This window comes from Callospermophilus lateralis, chromosome 5 (assembly GCF_048772815.1).
Source record: "Callospermophilus lateralis isolate mCalLat2 chromosome 5, mCalLat2.hap1, whole genome shotgun sequence".
Classification (NCBI taxonomy): Eukaryota; Metazoa; Chordata; class Mammalia; order Rodentia; family Sciuridae; genus Callospermophilus; species Callospermophilus lateralis.
In genome coordinates this window covers 66893835-66908201 of record NC_135309.1, presented here as the reverse complement: position 1 = coordinate 66908201, position 14367 = coordinate 66893835, and the positions used below count along the sequence as shown (strand labels likewise).

Genomic DNA, 14367 nt, shown 5'->3' with positions numbered 1-14367 from the left:
TCAGTTTTCAAGGTGATAAAATCAGAAAAGAGAACATTTGAAAACACACACGCACACATACACACACACACCCCACAATCACTGCAGCATCTTATGTAATATAAAACCTGGAAACAATTTTTGTATCTATTCACAGGGGAACTGCTAAATAAACGGTGGAAACAGTCATACCATGGAGCTCTGCACAATCATTAAAAAGCACAGACAGACATAGGGGTTCTGACATGGAAAGATCTTTAAGACATATCTAGTGGGACAAAAATCACAGTGCAAATAAAATAGGAAGTGTGTATTCATTTATACCCACCTCCTATGAGACATACTGCATCTAGCAGACCCCAGGTTTCCCAGGTTAAAACCTGCCTGTAGGGGCCCCATTGAAGCCCACACATTCTTTTGCCCCATATCCACAGCCTTCATTTCTTTATATTTGCTGTAGCAATCAAGTCCTTCTCTTCTAAAGCACAGAATTGACAATCTGATTTGCTCTTCCCATTACCCACGATGACCATCTCTCCAAAGAAACCAGTGAATATGAGCTAGTTTTCCACAGTTTTCACACACGTATTTTCTGTCATCATCACTCCTAACTTGCTCCCTAGTGAACTTGGAGCATACGCATTGCAGGGTTTCTAGGTTATATATGACAAAGCCTTGTAGAAACAATCTGTGCTTTCAACGGGATAGTTAACAGCAGAGCTGACTTTCTGCCAGATTCTAGAGTTATACTGGAAAACAAAGAAGGAAATTCAGTGGCAAAGCTGGATAAACACAAACTCATATCAGTGGGGGTTGAGAGACTGGAGAGCAGTTGTGGCCAAAGGGAGGTCTCAGATACCTCCACCTTTGGTGTACAGAAGGACACTTACCATCCTACAGCTGCTTCTGTCCCACTCCTTTCGCTATGGTACAGACAGTGAGAGGAGATGCCATCTGCTATGGAGAATGGGCACATAGATGGCTATCTCAACTCAGCTCACCAGGGAACTACCTTATTAATGCTTTAGGATGGGGTAAGGCACATCAAAAAGGCTATTTAAAAACTTTAATCAGTCCTCACATTTTGACTGCTCGATTCCACATGTATTTTCTTCTTTTCTTAGTGGAATAGAACCAATCTACTGGAGTAGCAAGTTAGCTAAGGATTTTGGCTGGGTGAAGGAACTCAGTGCCCTCTCAGGATGAGGGGGAAACCCAGAGTCATACACTGCTGTGCTGGGGAAAGATGGCTCAAGCCAATCTAGCAGCACAGAGCGGTCATTGAGGAGATGTCTGTGGAGGGTGGAACTCAACCTGTACTTGACCCCCAAAATTCTGACAAGAAGACAGGTGCTGTGGCTTATGACTATAATCCCAGTTGTTCAAGACGCTGAGGCAGGAGGATGGCAAGTTTGATGTCAGCCTGGGCAACTTAGTGAGACCCTGTCTCAAAACTGTTAAGAAAAAAAATGTAAAGGTCAAGGACATAACTCAGGGGCAGAATGCTCCTGAATTCAATGCCACAACACCCCTTTCAACACACGTACACACATACACACACACACACACATACACACACATGCATAAACCCACACATGCACACATGCACGCACACATGCACACATACCCTGACAAGAGGCAGCATGGTGGGCAGAGAGAAGAGCCTGGAGTTCCATTCTGATCATACCACTTACAATTAAGCATGTCTGCAGTAGAAGCATGTTTGATGTACAAGTTGTTTGGGTTCTCTAGACTTCGGAGTTTCTTATTCTGAAAAATGGGGCTAACGTAATCACTTTCTCAAAGCTGTGGAAGGAGATTAAATGAGTAAACACATGGGCAACACCTAGGAAAAGTGCCTGGAGTGCAGACAGTACTCTGGATGTCCTAGCTCTCTTCCCTCAGCTTAAGTGTCTAAATTGGACCCTTAGTTTCTTCTTAAATGCAAATGCCAGAGTCTTGGAATGTCAGTCTACAGCTGTGCACTTTTCATTGAGCATTACCAATATTTTGACAGGACCGGCCTAATATTATTCACCCCGGGTTCATTGGTACGATTCTGACCAGCACTCATAAAGGGCTCAGGATTGCCCCTAGGGACCTGGATGCTAATAATGAATACTTGCTAGTGATTTTCAATGCACTCTGGTTATTATGTTGAGTAGCAGAACATTTCCCTTCCCCAGAAAGGTCATTTACAATAGTATAAGGCAGCTTCTTCCCACCTTCCATTTCAGGTTTTTCTGAGAGCTCAAACACTCATCCATATGCATTGGAAATACCATTCTGATCTGGCATTTGCATACAAATACCAAAGCAACTTGGGGAACTAGAGTCAGCTCTCCATCATGTGACTACACCTTCTTTTATTTTTCCAATGCCTTCCCTGAATCTTCATTTTAATAGCCATTTTCTTGTACCTTCCCAGATATATCCATCAAGCTTCCTCTTTTCTTGAGCTTATGTGGGTTGGGGGAGGGGGCCAGGACCTTTACTCGAACTTTAATTCTTGTGACCCTAAGAAGCTATAGCATTTCACAAGTCACTCAGATCTCAAATTTGGAGACCCTCTAAACTCAACTCACCTGAGATTGGACTCATTATTTCACCACATTTCTGGGAAATAGCCATATATCATTATTTGAATAATTTTCATATTTGTTTATTATTAATTACCAAGACTCCTATTCCATTTTGATGTCTTTTTTGCTACAATTTCTTTCTATGGACCCAGGACAGGTTTCCTTGTAATTTCTCACTCTGCCTGGAATTCTACCCTGGGATGTTCTTCTAGGCATCTCTTCTGTCCACATGGTTTTAATTACCTTTAGTATGCTAGTGATGTTTAATTCCAAATCTGTATATCCTGTCCAGACTCAAGTGCTTGCTTACTCAGAGTCTCAGTGTGAAACCAGATGTCTCATAAATCCCTCAAACTAATCAATTTCCAAAGCCTGTTTCCTTAACTATTCACTTTATGCATCCATTCTGATGGCAAAATTCTGGGAGTAGTGTTCAACACCATCTTCTCTGTAGACACCAAACCTAACACACCAATAAGCCTGTCACAGTCCTTCTGTATAGTGTGTCTCAAATCCATCGGATTCTCTCCATCTCTTTTGTTGCCACCATTCCAGGATCAAGCCCTGGACTCCTAATTTATCTCCCAGTTTTTGTCCCTATTTATTTCATACTTGGTCCTCTGACCCCACCCTACATGGCAACCAGACTCAGCTTTTAAAAAGACAAACCTGATCAGATTCCTCCCCATCAAAATCCTTTAATGGCTTTTGATCCATTTTTGGATAAAGTCCAAACTCCTTATGGTCAATGAGGCTTAACGTGATCTGGTCCCCGAATAACTCTCTAGTATCTTTTTTTTCCCCAGTATTTTATTCTGAGAAATTTTAAACAGATATCAAAGTGGATAAAAGATTTACAGGGATGATACATAGGCCCATCTGGATTTTGCTATTAACATTTTATAACTGATTTATCATATTTCTATCCATTTATCTACACCTTGTTTTTGGTGTGTTCCAAGTCAGACTATTAACTTCAGTCTCATTTTCACCACGAACCCCCTTGCTCTGTACACTCTAGCCACAGTCATCTTTCCAAATTCCTGAATCTGTCAGATGATTCTATGTCCCTGGGCCTGTGTGCCTCTTTTTTTGTTCCTTCTACCTAAAATATCTTCAGCTCTTGTTAATTCAGAACTCATCTTTCAAGTCTCAGCTTAGGACTGTCTGTGAGAAATTGTCTCTGAACACCCAATCTAAATTAGACCCACATACACAACTTCAAGGCATCTTGGTCTTCCCTTAATATCACTTATTACAATTAGTAACTACATATTTACTGGGAAAATTACTTGTCTAATGTCTACCTCCTCTGCCAGATGAAAAGCTCCATGAAGATATATATGGAACATGTCTGTATTGGGACATGCTGTATCACCTCTGCAGAACTCAATTAATACTTATTGAAGGAATTAAAGGCAAAATGAATCAGTAATAGGGAGGAAGAACATTAAATAGTGAACTTGTCTTCCTTTAATTTGTGTAAACAGGACAGTTTTTTTTTTTTTTTTTTTTTTTTTTTTTTTTAAGTTTCTGACAGAAGATGGAACTTTCTTGTGGCCACAATATAATCAGCAAGTACATTAAGAAAATTACTAAATGACAAGATCCATGGCTGGCAGCTGAGCCAAAAGAAGACTGTGGTGGGTGCCCTTCCCCACCAAGATCACCTCAAATCAACATATAATCTATGGAAAGACAGTATCCTTGCTGTGTAGATAAAGCTTAAATAAGAACAGCTGTTGTAGCATATTGAGAACATTTATTGAAGGCTGGCTTTGTACTAGGCACTGTCCTGAGCATTTTCTCTGTATCAAATCACTTTTCCTAAGCTATAGGGTCCTACTGTTACTCCCATTTTACAGCCAAGGAAACTAAGAACCAAACAGTTATTTTAAAATACTCCACTTATGAGAGTATTCTGTGTCTCCAGTTGAAAGTAGAAGATTGATCCAGAAATCTATGAACTACTGTAATAAAGAGTGGGTTCTTTGGCCCAAAGGAAGCCCAACTAAAACCCCCAATACCCTTGTGCAAAACACTTCCGTTTATTTCATTTATGTCCATGTCTTTCTTATACCTGCTTTCTTGTGAGGAAGAAATATCCACAGATAGAATAGAGATTTGAGAGATGGACCCTTGGTTAGGAAACCCTGAGTTCCAGATCTGCAAAGGCCAAACCATCATGCTGACTTTATTTTTGTGGTCATTCCAACTCTACCAGATGCCCTTACTCATCCCATACATACACATTTTTTTTTTTTTTTTTTTTTTTAGTATTGGGGTGTGAATCCAGGGGCATTGAGCCACATCCCCAGCCGTTTTTTGTATTTTATTTAGAGACAGGGTCTCACTGAGTTGCTTAGTGCCTCACTTTTGCTAAGGCTGGCTTTGATCTCACGATCCTCCTGCCTCAGACTCCCAAACTGCTGGGATTTGGCATGCACCACCAAACTCGGTCCATACATACACTTTCAAATAATCTCTACAAAGAATCCTCTCCAAATTGGAAACCCAGTTTACACTCAAGATGAAACCATTGTGATCAAGAGCTATAGTTAAAGGAAAATGAGGCAATGCAGAATTTCCCAGCAAAAAACACCTGAGCTCAGATACTGTCCTGAGTTTCAACATTAGCTTTTTCATTGACTGTGTAACCTTGGCAAATTAATAATGTCTTTAGGCCTCAGTTGGATTCTTTTTCCCTATTGGAAAATGAGAACCACTTTATGGAGTTGGATAGGTTGAAAAGCTATACATAAAGAACTCAGCAAAGTACTTGGAACACAGAAGATGCCCCAAAATATTAACTTTAACAATGGAAGAAAGATAGGAAAAAAGATGGGTGAGGGGCAATAACTTTAATGTTCAGGATAACAAAAAAAGGCACAGGAAATGTATTAATGTCTTCAGCAAATGCACATCATGCACTCAGTTATAAGAGAAAGAGAAGCTTGGGTAAAAAGTGTCCTTTAGCATTTGCATTGCTCTTAGCTGGATGAACTTGCCTGCAGCTACCACTTACAATGCAAATTGAGCTTAGAGTCCTTCACACTAACTACACAGCAAAACCCTTTCAGCTTTAAATAGAACACTGCAGTGTGGAATGATCTGAGCAAAGGGGAGAAAAATTCACTGATAAATGTGAAAGAGATTTTAGTGGTGGGGGGAAGCCTGATATATCTGAGCAGGTAGGAGGAAAATTCAGAGATATAAAAAGGAACAGGAAAGTATGAACTATAAAAGGACCTAGAGGCTAATTCCTCTGTAAGCAAGTTGAAGTTAATAAGGGGGAAGAGAACTTTTGGGGAGAATTTTAACAGAGAATATTTTAATCTGGTGCTCTCTCAAGGTATGCTTCTACTTTTCGGGTGTTCAATGGAAGAGGGGCTGTTCCCCAAGGCCAACAACTGCAAGAATGTTCCTGGAAATTAATAAGTCAAGAATATAATAACTTCTTGCTGGGCCCAACTTTACACAGTCTAACTTCTAATCCCCCTTTCCTTTACTGAGATGGAGGGAATGGGGCCGGCGGGGGGGGGGGGGGGGGGGGAGAAGTAGAGATCTGAGAGATTGACTCTCACATATCCGAAAAATTTTAGAAAGTTCTTTGCTACAAACTCATGCCCATTTTGACTATATAAGCCCAGGTATTTAATCCCAAATCATAATTTACAAAAATTCCACAAAATAGGAATAAAGGCAGAATCCAGGATCTTGAAAGCAATAAGAAACGCCATTTTTAACTGATTTCTTCATCCTACAAATGGCACTCCTTTCCTATTCACATAACCCCAATTTGGCCATCTTCTCAACTTGGTGAGTTTCCTTTGCCTGCATAATGTAATATAGTTGAAAACATGAAGGCAGCCCTCTATCTTCATAGTCACAGAAATGTTTCCCCCAAAGCCAATAAACCCAAGCAAGGCCTATTTCTTTCTTGGATGCTTAGATACTGAGTTGTCATATGGTACCCATCACTGACCCAATACAAAGCATGAAGACTGAGGAAGAATATCTTAAATCATGTTGTCATCATGAAATAGAATCAGTGAGTATATTGCTCATTACGGGGAAGGGATGGGCTGTACATCTTAAATAGCATCTCTAAGCTCCTGGAGGACAGAGCTTACAACTCTACTTTATCTAGCATTGTGGAAATACTGGGCTTCAAGCTCTCCAATAATGACAACCAGTGGAAAAACATATTTTCTATAGCACTGGCCATTCTTCCTATCAAAACTTCCCAGAATGTTTATTGAAGATGCCCCCAGATTGTGTCTGTCTTTTGATTTCCTTCAGAGCTTGAACCCTCCACCCACATTTTGCTAGTATTCTTTTGAATTGATTAAATATTAGAAAAATTGTAGCATTCAAGAATAATAAGAATCATTTTTTTTAAATTAACATACCTTGCAACATTTTCCTAAAGCACTTCCACACATTTTTTTTTCTCATGAGAATATGGCTAATATGACAATACAACACTTTATATTAGTGGCTAGGGATAAAGGCCTACAGGTAGAAAATAAAGCAAAAATGCAAAAGTTTTGTCATTCAAATAAAATGTCTCCACTCTCTATTCACACACAAAAGGCGGAATAAGATCCACCTGCTGACTTTCCCTGCCTGCTCCACAGCGCTGGGGCTAATGTCAGAACAAGCTGGTTGAGAGAGAGAGACACGACAATTTCACCTCTTGGCAAAGCTCAGCTTGCTGAACCCTCTTGCTTTCTGCTGGCTGTTGATTCAGCAGAAACTACTGCTGCAGAATTCATAATGGTGATTTTTAAAGGCCACACCGATCGCATTGGTCGCCCCACGTGTCAGCTTCGTTTGCTCGCCGCTGAAACACTGTTTCCCCAGCCACCTTTTTATTTCTTGCTAATGCACTTCCAAGGGGAGACAGGCTCGCCCTTTTGCAAAGGGTCTTTTGGGGTTTTGATTGTCTGACCAGGTAAAACCCGGTCAGCCGGAGAGATGAATGGGCAGGAAATGAAACCATGCCCTCCCTGCAGCCACTGAGACGCACAACATCATTTCGCCCAGGGAGGGGTGGACCAAGGTCCTACTGGGCCCCTCCCTTCTCTCTCTCCCAGACCCCTGTAAGCATCTTGGAGCAGAGGTCATCTGCCTTCCTGAGGTCATCTTTTCCGGATGGGAGCCGCGCCCTGAAAAAGCCTAATCCCCGAGGGCCATTTTAACTCCCAGGGGCGCCGGGTCCACCTGCTGCTGAACGAAGGGCTCGCCTAGCAGAGCCCGGATGGATGTGCGGCGCCCTGGCGCTACCCTGCGAGCCGAGCCCGAGCCCTTGCCCCAGCCCCCGGGCCCGGAGGAGTCTCCGCCACTATGCGTCTAGCTGCCCACCAAGCACAGCGAACCGCAACTTGCACCCGGCCCCAGCGGCGGAATGCGGCCGGGTTGGCGTTACCTTCGGTCGCATAGCTGTGGTCGCGCAGGAAACTGTTGTTGATTTTGCGGGTATCAATGTCCTCCTCCATTGACAGCAGGCTTACTTGCGTGGGAACCAGAAGCCGGCAGACAAGTATCCATGATCCCTCCCCGCAGCCAGTCTCACAGGAGAGGGGGGCAGGGGAGCCAGTGGGACTGCACCATGGTCCGAGCCTGAGGAGGAGACGGGGAGGCGGAGAGAAAAAAAATAAAAACCCGGCAATGGAGCTGTCACCTCCTCCACTCGGTCTCTCCGAGGCTGCGGCGGCTCCTCCCGCGCGGTGTGCTCACTTCAGCTCCAATTCCCAGCGAGGATGCTGCGCCTGCCTCTGCTGCCTCCGGGTGCCAAGATGCGCCGTGCCCCGAGGGGTCTGGTCCCGCCCTCCCGCCCCGGAGGCGCTCACAAGCGGGGCTGGGGAGATGCCCAACAGGTTCCCCTCGTTGGCAGACGCTCCAAAATGCAAAAAAGATCCCTCCTCCCCTGGGAGAACGGGCAGCCGCGACAAAATGGTGCCTTTCCGGACCCAAGCTGCAGTGACGAGATGGCAGGGGCCGGATTCAGGATTGCCTGGCAGGGATGAGGGTGTTGGTCCCGCGGGAGGGCGGCTCCGGCAGGAGGGGGCTAGGGAAGCCGGCTGGGAGCTGGGCAGGGCGCTGCGGCCGGCGCCAGCGCACTCACCCTCACACCCACACGCGCGCACTAGCAGCTGCTGCTGCTGCTGCTGCTGCTCCTGCTGCAGGAGGCTGGAGGCGGCTGGTGCATTAAAGGCGAGGCTCCTCCCAACCGCGTCAGCAGCCCCAGGACTCTTCCCCAGCAGCAGCGGTGCCCTAGGCAGAGGCTGCGGCTGCTCTCTGCTGCAGTGGGGCGCACGCAGCCGCGGACCGGCACCTGGGCAGCAAGCAGCTAGCTTTGAGGTTCACGCGAAAAGCATAGACGCGCTTTTCCAACCTCCTCCCTCTCGTGCCTCGAAGCCAAGGGCCGCGTCTACACTAACACTCAGTCTTTAGCTCACTGCCTTTCTCAAGACACCTGCACTTCATTCAGGACACCAAGCAGAAGTAGGTTCCTTTGGATAAACTGTAAATCCAACGAGGTCCCTTTCGTTCACCCCCATATGATGCGATCCCTTGCTGAAGTTAAAAGGAGAGGCCTGGAGCTCAAAGCCTCAGAAAGAGTGGACAGAGTGGGAAGAAGAGCTGCTCAGAGTCTGGCTTAATTCCTCTGTGCTTGGAACAGAAAGAAGAGCAGGAACAAGAACTTCACAGTCGCAGTCACATTTGTCTCTTCCATTCCTAACAGGGTCAGAACATCGCCTAACTGTAGAAAACTGGGGTTCAGAAAAGCGTCAATATCTTCACAGGCAGAGAGAACTGTGAATCTAATCAACAATCTGAAGAAGTCCTCTCTCCCAAGCCCTTTGCACTTTGTTTTGAACAAACAGCCCACAGCCCCTCTGTTCAGTTTTGCTTGTGCAGGAACTGCATTTACTCTCAACATGGAAGGTACGTCTAGATATAAGGAGCTCCATACCCACAGAGAAACCCTTGCTACCCTGAGGGAATTTCAAGGATCCAATTAACGTGAAAAGAGGCCCCCCCTTTCTACTTCAACTGAGAGAAAAATACAGAAATACAGAATTCCCTCCCCCATCCAAGTTTCCCCAAATTGCAAATTCTGCATTTGAAAGAAAATGAGATCATTATTGTTATGAAACAGCCAAAATCATTTAATGAAGCAACTCAAATCACTAAAAAGCCAATTTGGAAAATAAATTCCCCTAGTTTCCCCTGGTATAAGGTATTCCTTTCAATGAGTGTCACTGTAGGGAGAGACATCAGCAAATGTCTTGCTCAGTTAAGCTCCACAAGTTTAGCTAGATGAGCCCAGAGGGACCTGTGAGTTAATTATATACATACAATGCTTCGGCTAACACAATTTAGAAAGTATTTGAAGTTAAAAAAAATGGAAAAACAAGTCTTTAACTGAGGTTGGGAATTGCCGTTAGATTTCTAAGAAGAATAGATGCTTCTGGCAGGTGGAAAATGGCATTGTTCTCATATTCAGAAAGTGACTGCATATACCTAGACAAAAAGAGAAGAAATGTCTCTTGACATATTTTTTTTTGGGTGGGAGGAGTTCAAATCCAGTACATTCCATTTTATTTTCATTTGGTGGTTAACTCTTACACATTAAATAATCAAAACTGACACATGTGAAATTTAAGTAAGAGGTGAAGACTGATGCAATTTGATTTGATCCACTTCAGTATCAGGTGTTCAGGCTAGTTCTTCCCTTTGATGGGCTTTGTGCATCAGGAAGGCTGCAGGATTCAATCACCTGTTATACAGTCCAGCTTCTCCTGGAGATTGGCATATGGTGGAGAAGGAGTAGAAGGGCAAAGAGCTAAGTTTATCTCTTAGTGCATCAAGGTGGTGAGAGAATATCTTGCATGCAGTTGAAATGACCTTAAGTTAAGACAGGAGGCTTTGGAACAGTATTTGGGAAATTCTTCCCCTTGTCTTCTGGAACATAGGCTAGATTAGATCAAAGCAGAGCTGTGGGATGAATCAGGTAGGATCAGGCTCATTGGCCAGGCTGTGCTTGAGGAATTTTCCACTGTATTCAATGGGAGAGATGTCCTCTCCAAAAATTGAGCCTCTGGGTTTACTAAATCTTTCCTCTCACATTTCCTGCAAAATTCTTCCTTCCTTTATTCAGCTATACACAAGACACAAGTTCTGATAAAGCAAGATGGACTTCCATTTACTGAGTAGATTTCAAGGTTTCTGTTCTTTTTCACTGTGAAAAATGAAGAACTAGCCCTCCAATCAAAACCAAGGGGGAAAATTCCATTGGCTGTTACCTTAACACTATGACATGACAAAAGAGGTAAGATCATGAAAGAACTCTTATGCAGTGTTGTGGAGGGAAGGGACTGAAAGGACTTACTGAGTTCCTTTCTATTCCTCCGGAATGTCAAGTTCTTTCCAAAAGCTCCCAGCCTCTCTGCATACTGTCCACTGTTTCTCATGCTCTTGGCATTCTTCAGTTCCTCAACGGTTCCTATTTCATTGAGACATTCCCCAACCACACCACAGACCCTACTTTTGGTATTTGCTAGCTCCACAATGTTTTTGTTTTTGTCTTTGTTTGATTTGTCTTCTTCATGAGCCAATTTATTTTACAATATTTCTTTATTTTATTTTATTTTTGGCACTAGATAGAACCCAGGCACCCTCAACCACTGATCCATTTCCCCAGTCCTTTTTGGTATTCTATTTAGAGACAGAGTCTCACTGAGTTGCTTAGGGCCTTGGTAAGTTGCTAAGTCTGGCTTTGAATTCAGGACCCTCCTGCCTCAGCCTCCTGAGACACACCTAGATGTTTACTTATTATAAATGCCTAATTATTGAATGAAAATAACTATTTATTGGAAGAGTAAATTACTAAATTTGTTTAGTTATATTTAGGTTTTATACCTCTCTCTTTTTGTTGAAGTTCATGCAAAAAAAACAATCTGTTGTGAGCCTGAAATGTTCTAACTTATTATTCCTATTCTTACTGAAATGATTGTGCATATAGCAATGAATAGGAGCAATCATTTCAATCACCTCATTTCAAAATTTGCTGAACACCTAATATATGCCAGGTTTATTCTAGGTGAGGGATATGGATAATACAAAACAGCTTCCTTTCCTTCACAAAACTTAAATCCCATCATCCAATTTTTATAACTGAGCTTTCTTAGAAGTACAACAAATGCATTATAAGTCAACAGACCATAGCATTATATTAAGTGCCAAGTCTCTGATATCAAGGCAAAACTAATTTCCTGCCAGTTATGATTATATCCTCAAGTGAGTTACAGGCTCTGGTTAAGCAATGGTTTTCTTATCTATAAATGAGGAAGAAGAATAGTATCTATTTCATCAAGTTATTGTGAGGATTAAATGAGATAATGTTGGTACTACTTTGAGTTTTTACTTATTATCAGCACCATCAATATTCAACAAATATTTAAGTGCCAACTATGTCAGACACTGGAATAGGACTGGAGATTCAGCATGAGTTGTATAATCAGTCTGTGCTGTCATTGAACTTAGTGTCTAATTTACAGTTTATGTAAAGGGGGCCACAGGCTACAAAGGGGCAGCAGAGGGCTCTCTGAAAGGCTGACCTAATTCAGCCTTGTGCTTTACACAGAAAGAGCCAATTACAAATACACAGCCTTCTTCTGTTACCCAATTCAGCATGACAGCATGTGGACACATTCTTTTTTTATCACCCTGTCATGGGCCCCCTCCCCCAACATTCTCAAATACCTTCCCCCAGTTCAGCTAGTGTTTCCTACACTGGAACCTTTTAGCTCATCCTGTCCAATTAGCACATTAAATATCTACAATTTTATTAAAGCCTTTGACCTGAGCCAGTCTAGAGATTCTTAATATAGGCTTTAGGTGTCAGACAGTCCTGGTTTGTGTCCCAGTTCAGGCATTTATGAATTTCTTGACCTTTGGCAAGTAATTTAACATCTCTGAGTCTCTGTCTTTACAAAATGGAAGGGAACAATAGTAGCTACTTCACAGGGTTTTGGGTGGCATCAGAGACAATTTAAGATAAGTGCCTGGTCCAGGCTTGGCCCATTGCCAGGTTCTGATTCTGCTCACAGTGCTTTATGGAGATCTCTATGGGAAGACAACTGGAGAGACACACTGCAAGTCAATCACTCATGTGAGCAAAAGTGACCTAGAAACCTGAATTTTACAACCTGTCAGTGTCTTCATGAGCAACTAGAAACTGGACACATGAAGTTTCACCATCTTGCAGAAACCCCTGCTCACATCATGAAGTCCTATGCAAAGGCCAAGAAAAAGGGCTATTCCATTTTGGCTCTCTCCTTCTGAGTGAGCAGAGCTAGCTACATTTCCCTGTTAGGGAGTCTTCTGGAATCCTTCTCCAGAATCACTAATCACCAAATGCACAACTCTTTCTCTCCAAGGTGGCTTATGTGCCAACTGCCCAGAGGCTGACCTCTTGCATTTCTAGCAAGTTTGCAATTCTTTCTTACGCATGCTACAACATGTAATACCACATGAGTAATCCTTTAACATGGCATCTAAGTTAGGAAAAGAAAACAGAACCTCTTGCTCTCACAATGATGTATTAATTTTAGATTCTGGACTCATTTTCCTGAAATGTCCCCTCTGTTATTCAAGGACAAAAACTCATGAAAATACACAGTGGAGTGCTGGACCAGCTATTGAGAGCTGATTTTGCATATTGGACATCTCTTTTTACGGACCTGTTTTTTAATTTTAATCTTGTTTTTATGGGTCTGGGCCCCGAACATGCTAGACAAGTGATCTCGACTGAGCTACAACTCTAGCCTCTTTAGCTCTACTTTGAATGATGTCATGTTGGTAGTTTAAAATCTGAAATCTGAGCCTGGTGTGGTGGCAAACAACTATAATCCTAGTTACTTGGGAATCCGAAGCAGGAGAATCAAGTTTGAGGCTAGTCTGGGCAACTTAGAGAGACCCTGTCTCAAAAAAAAAAAAAAAAAAAAAAAAAAAAAAATCAACTAAGGATGTAGCTCAGGGCTAGAGCACTTGCCTACATAGTATACCTGAGACTCTGGGTTCAATTCCCATTTCTGCCCCTGCACCTCCCTCCGCAAAATCTGAGATCTGCCATAGCTGGATATTCATGTCAAGGAAATAGTAATTTTTATATATAAATCAAAGGGTTTTTAAAAAATATATATAACTTGAGTTTTTCAACATTTACCAGCACACCAGTATGAACACATGTCTTGCTGTATATCTTCCCACTCATCACTGTTATCTGTGCAATGTTTCCCCTGAATCTCCCAAGATGAGTCTGACCTAAAGCAGTCCATCAACCAACCAAAGTTTTCTGCCATAAATTTTTTTGTTGTTGTTTTGTGGATATTGGAGATTAAACCCAGTAGTGCTCAAACACTGAGCTGCATCTCTACCCCTTTTTAAAATATTTTATCTAGAGACAGTTCTTTCTGAGTTGCTTAGGGCCTTGATAAATTGCTGAAGCTGGCTTTGAATTCATGATCTTCCTGTCTCAGCCTACCAAAATGCTGGGATTACAGGCATGTGCCATTGTACCTGGCTATTGTCATAATGTTAAATAACCTCTTCTTTTCCTTCTCCTCCTCCTCCTCCTCCTCCTCCTCCTCCTCCTCCCTACCCCCTTTCTTCTTCTTTTTGGTAGTAGTGAGAATTGAACCAGATACACTCTACCACTGAGCTACCTTGCAACCTTTTTTTATTTTTCATTTTGAGACAGGGTCTCTCCTTATATTGCCCAGGCTGGCCTCAA

The 14367-nt window shown here is 42.7% G+C and overlaps 1 protein-coding gene across 2 annotated transcripts in view; it reads right to left on the bottom strand.

Annotated features, from left to right (window-relative positions):
* Nucleotides 1-14367, bottom strand: part of Ppp2r2b (protein phosphatase 2 regulatory subunit Bbeta) — a 428729-nt gene that overhangs the window by 245872 nt on the left and 168490 nt on the right. For both annotated transcript variants that reach the window (XM_076855947.1, XM_076855946.1), the window contains exon 2: nt 7993-8186. In XM_076855947.1, coding sequence (XP_076712062.1) covers nt 7993-8186 — 194 coding nt within the window. The remainder of the gene's footprint in view (nt 1-7992; nt 8187-14367) is intronic.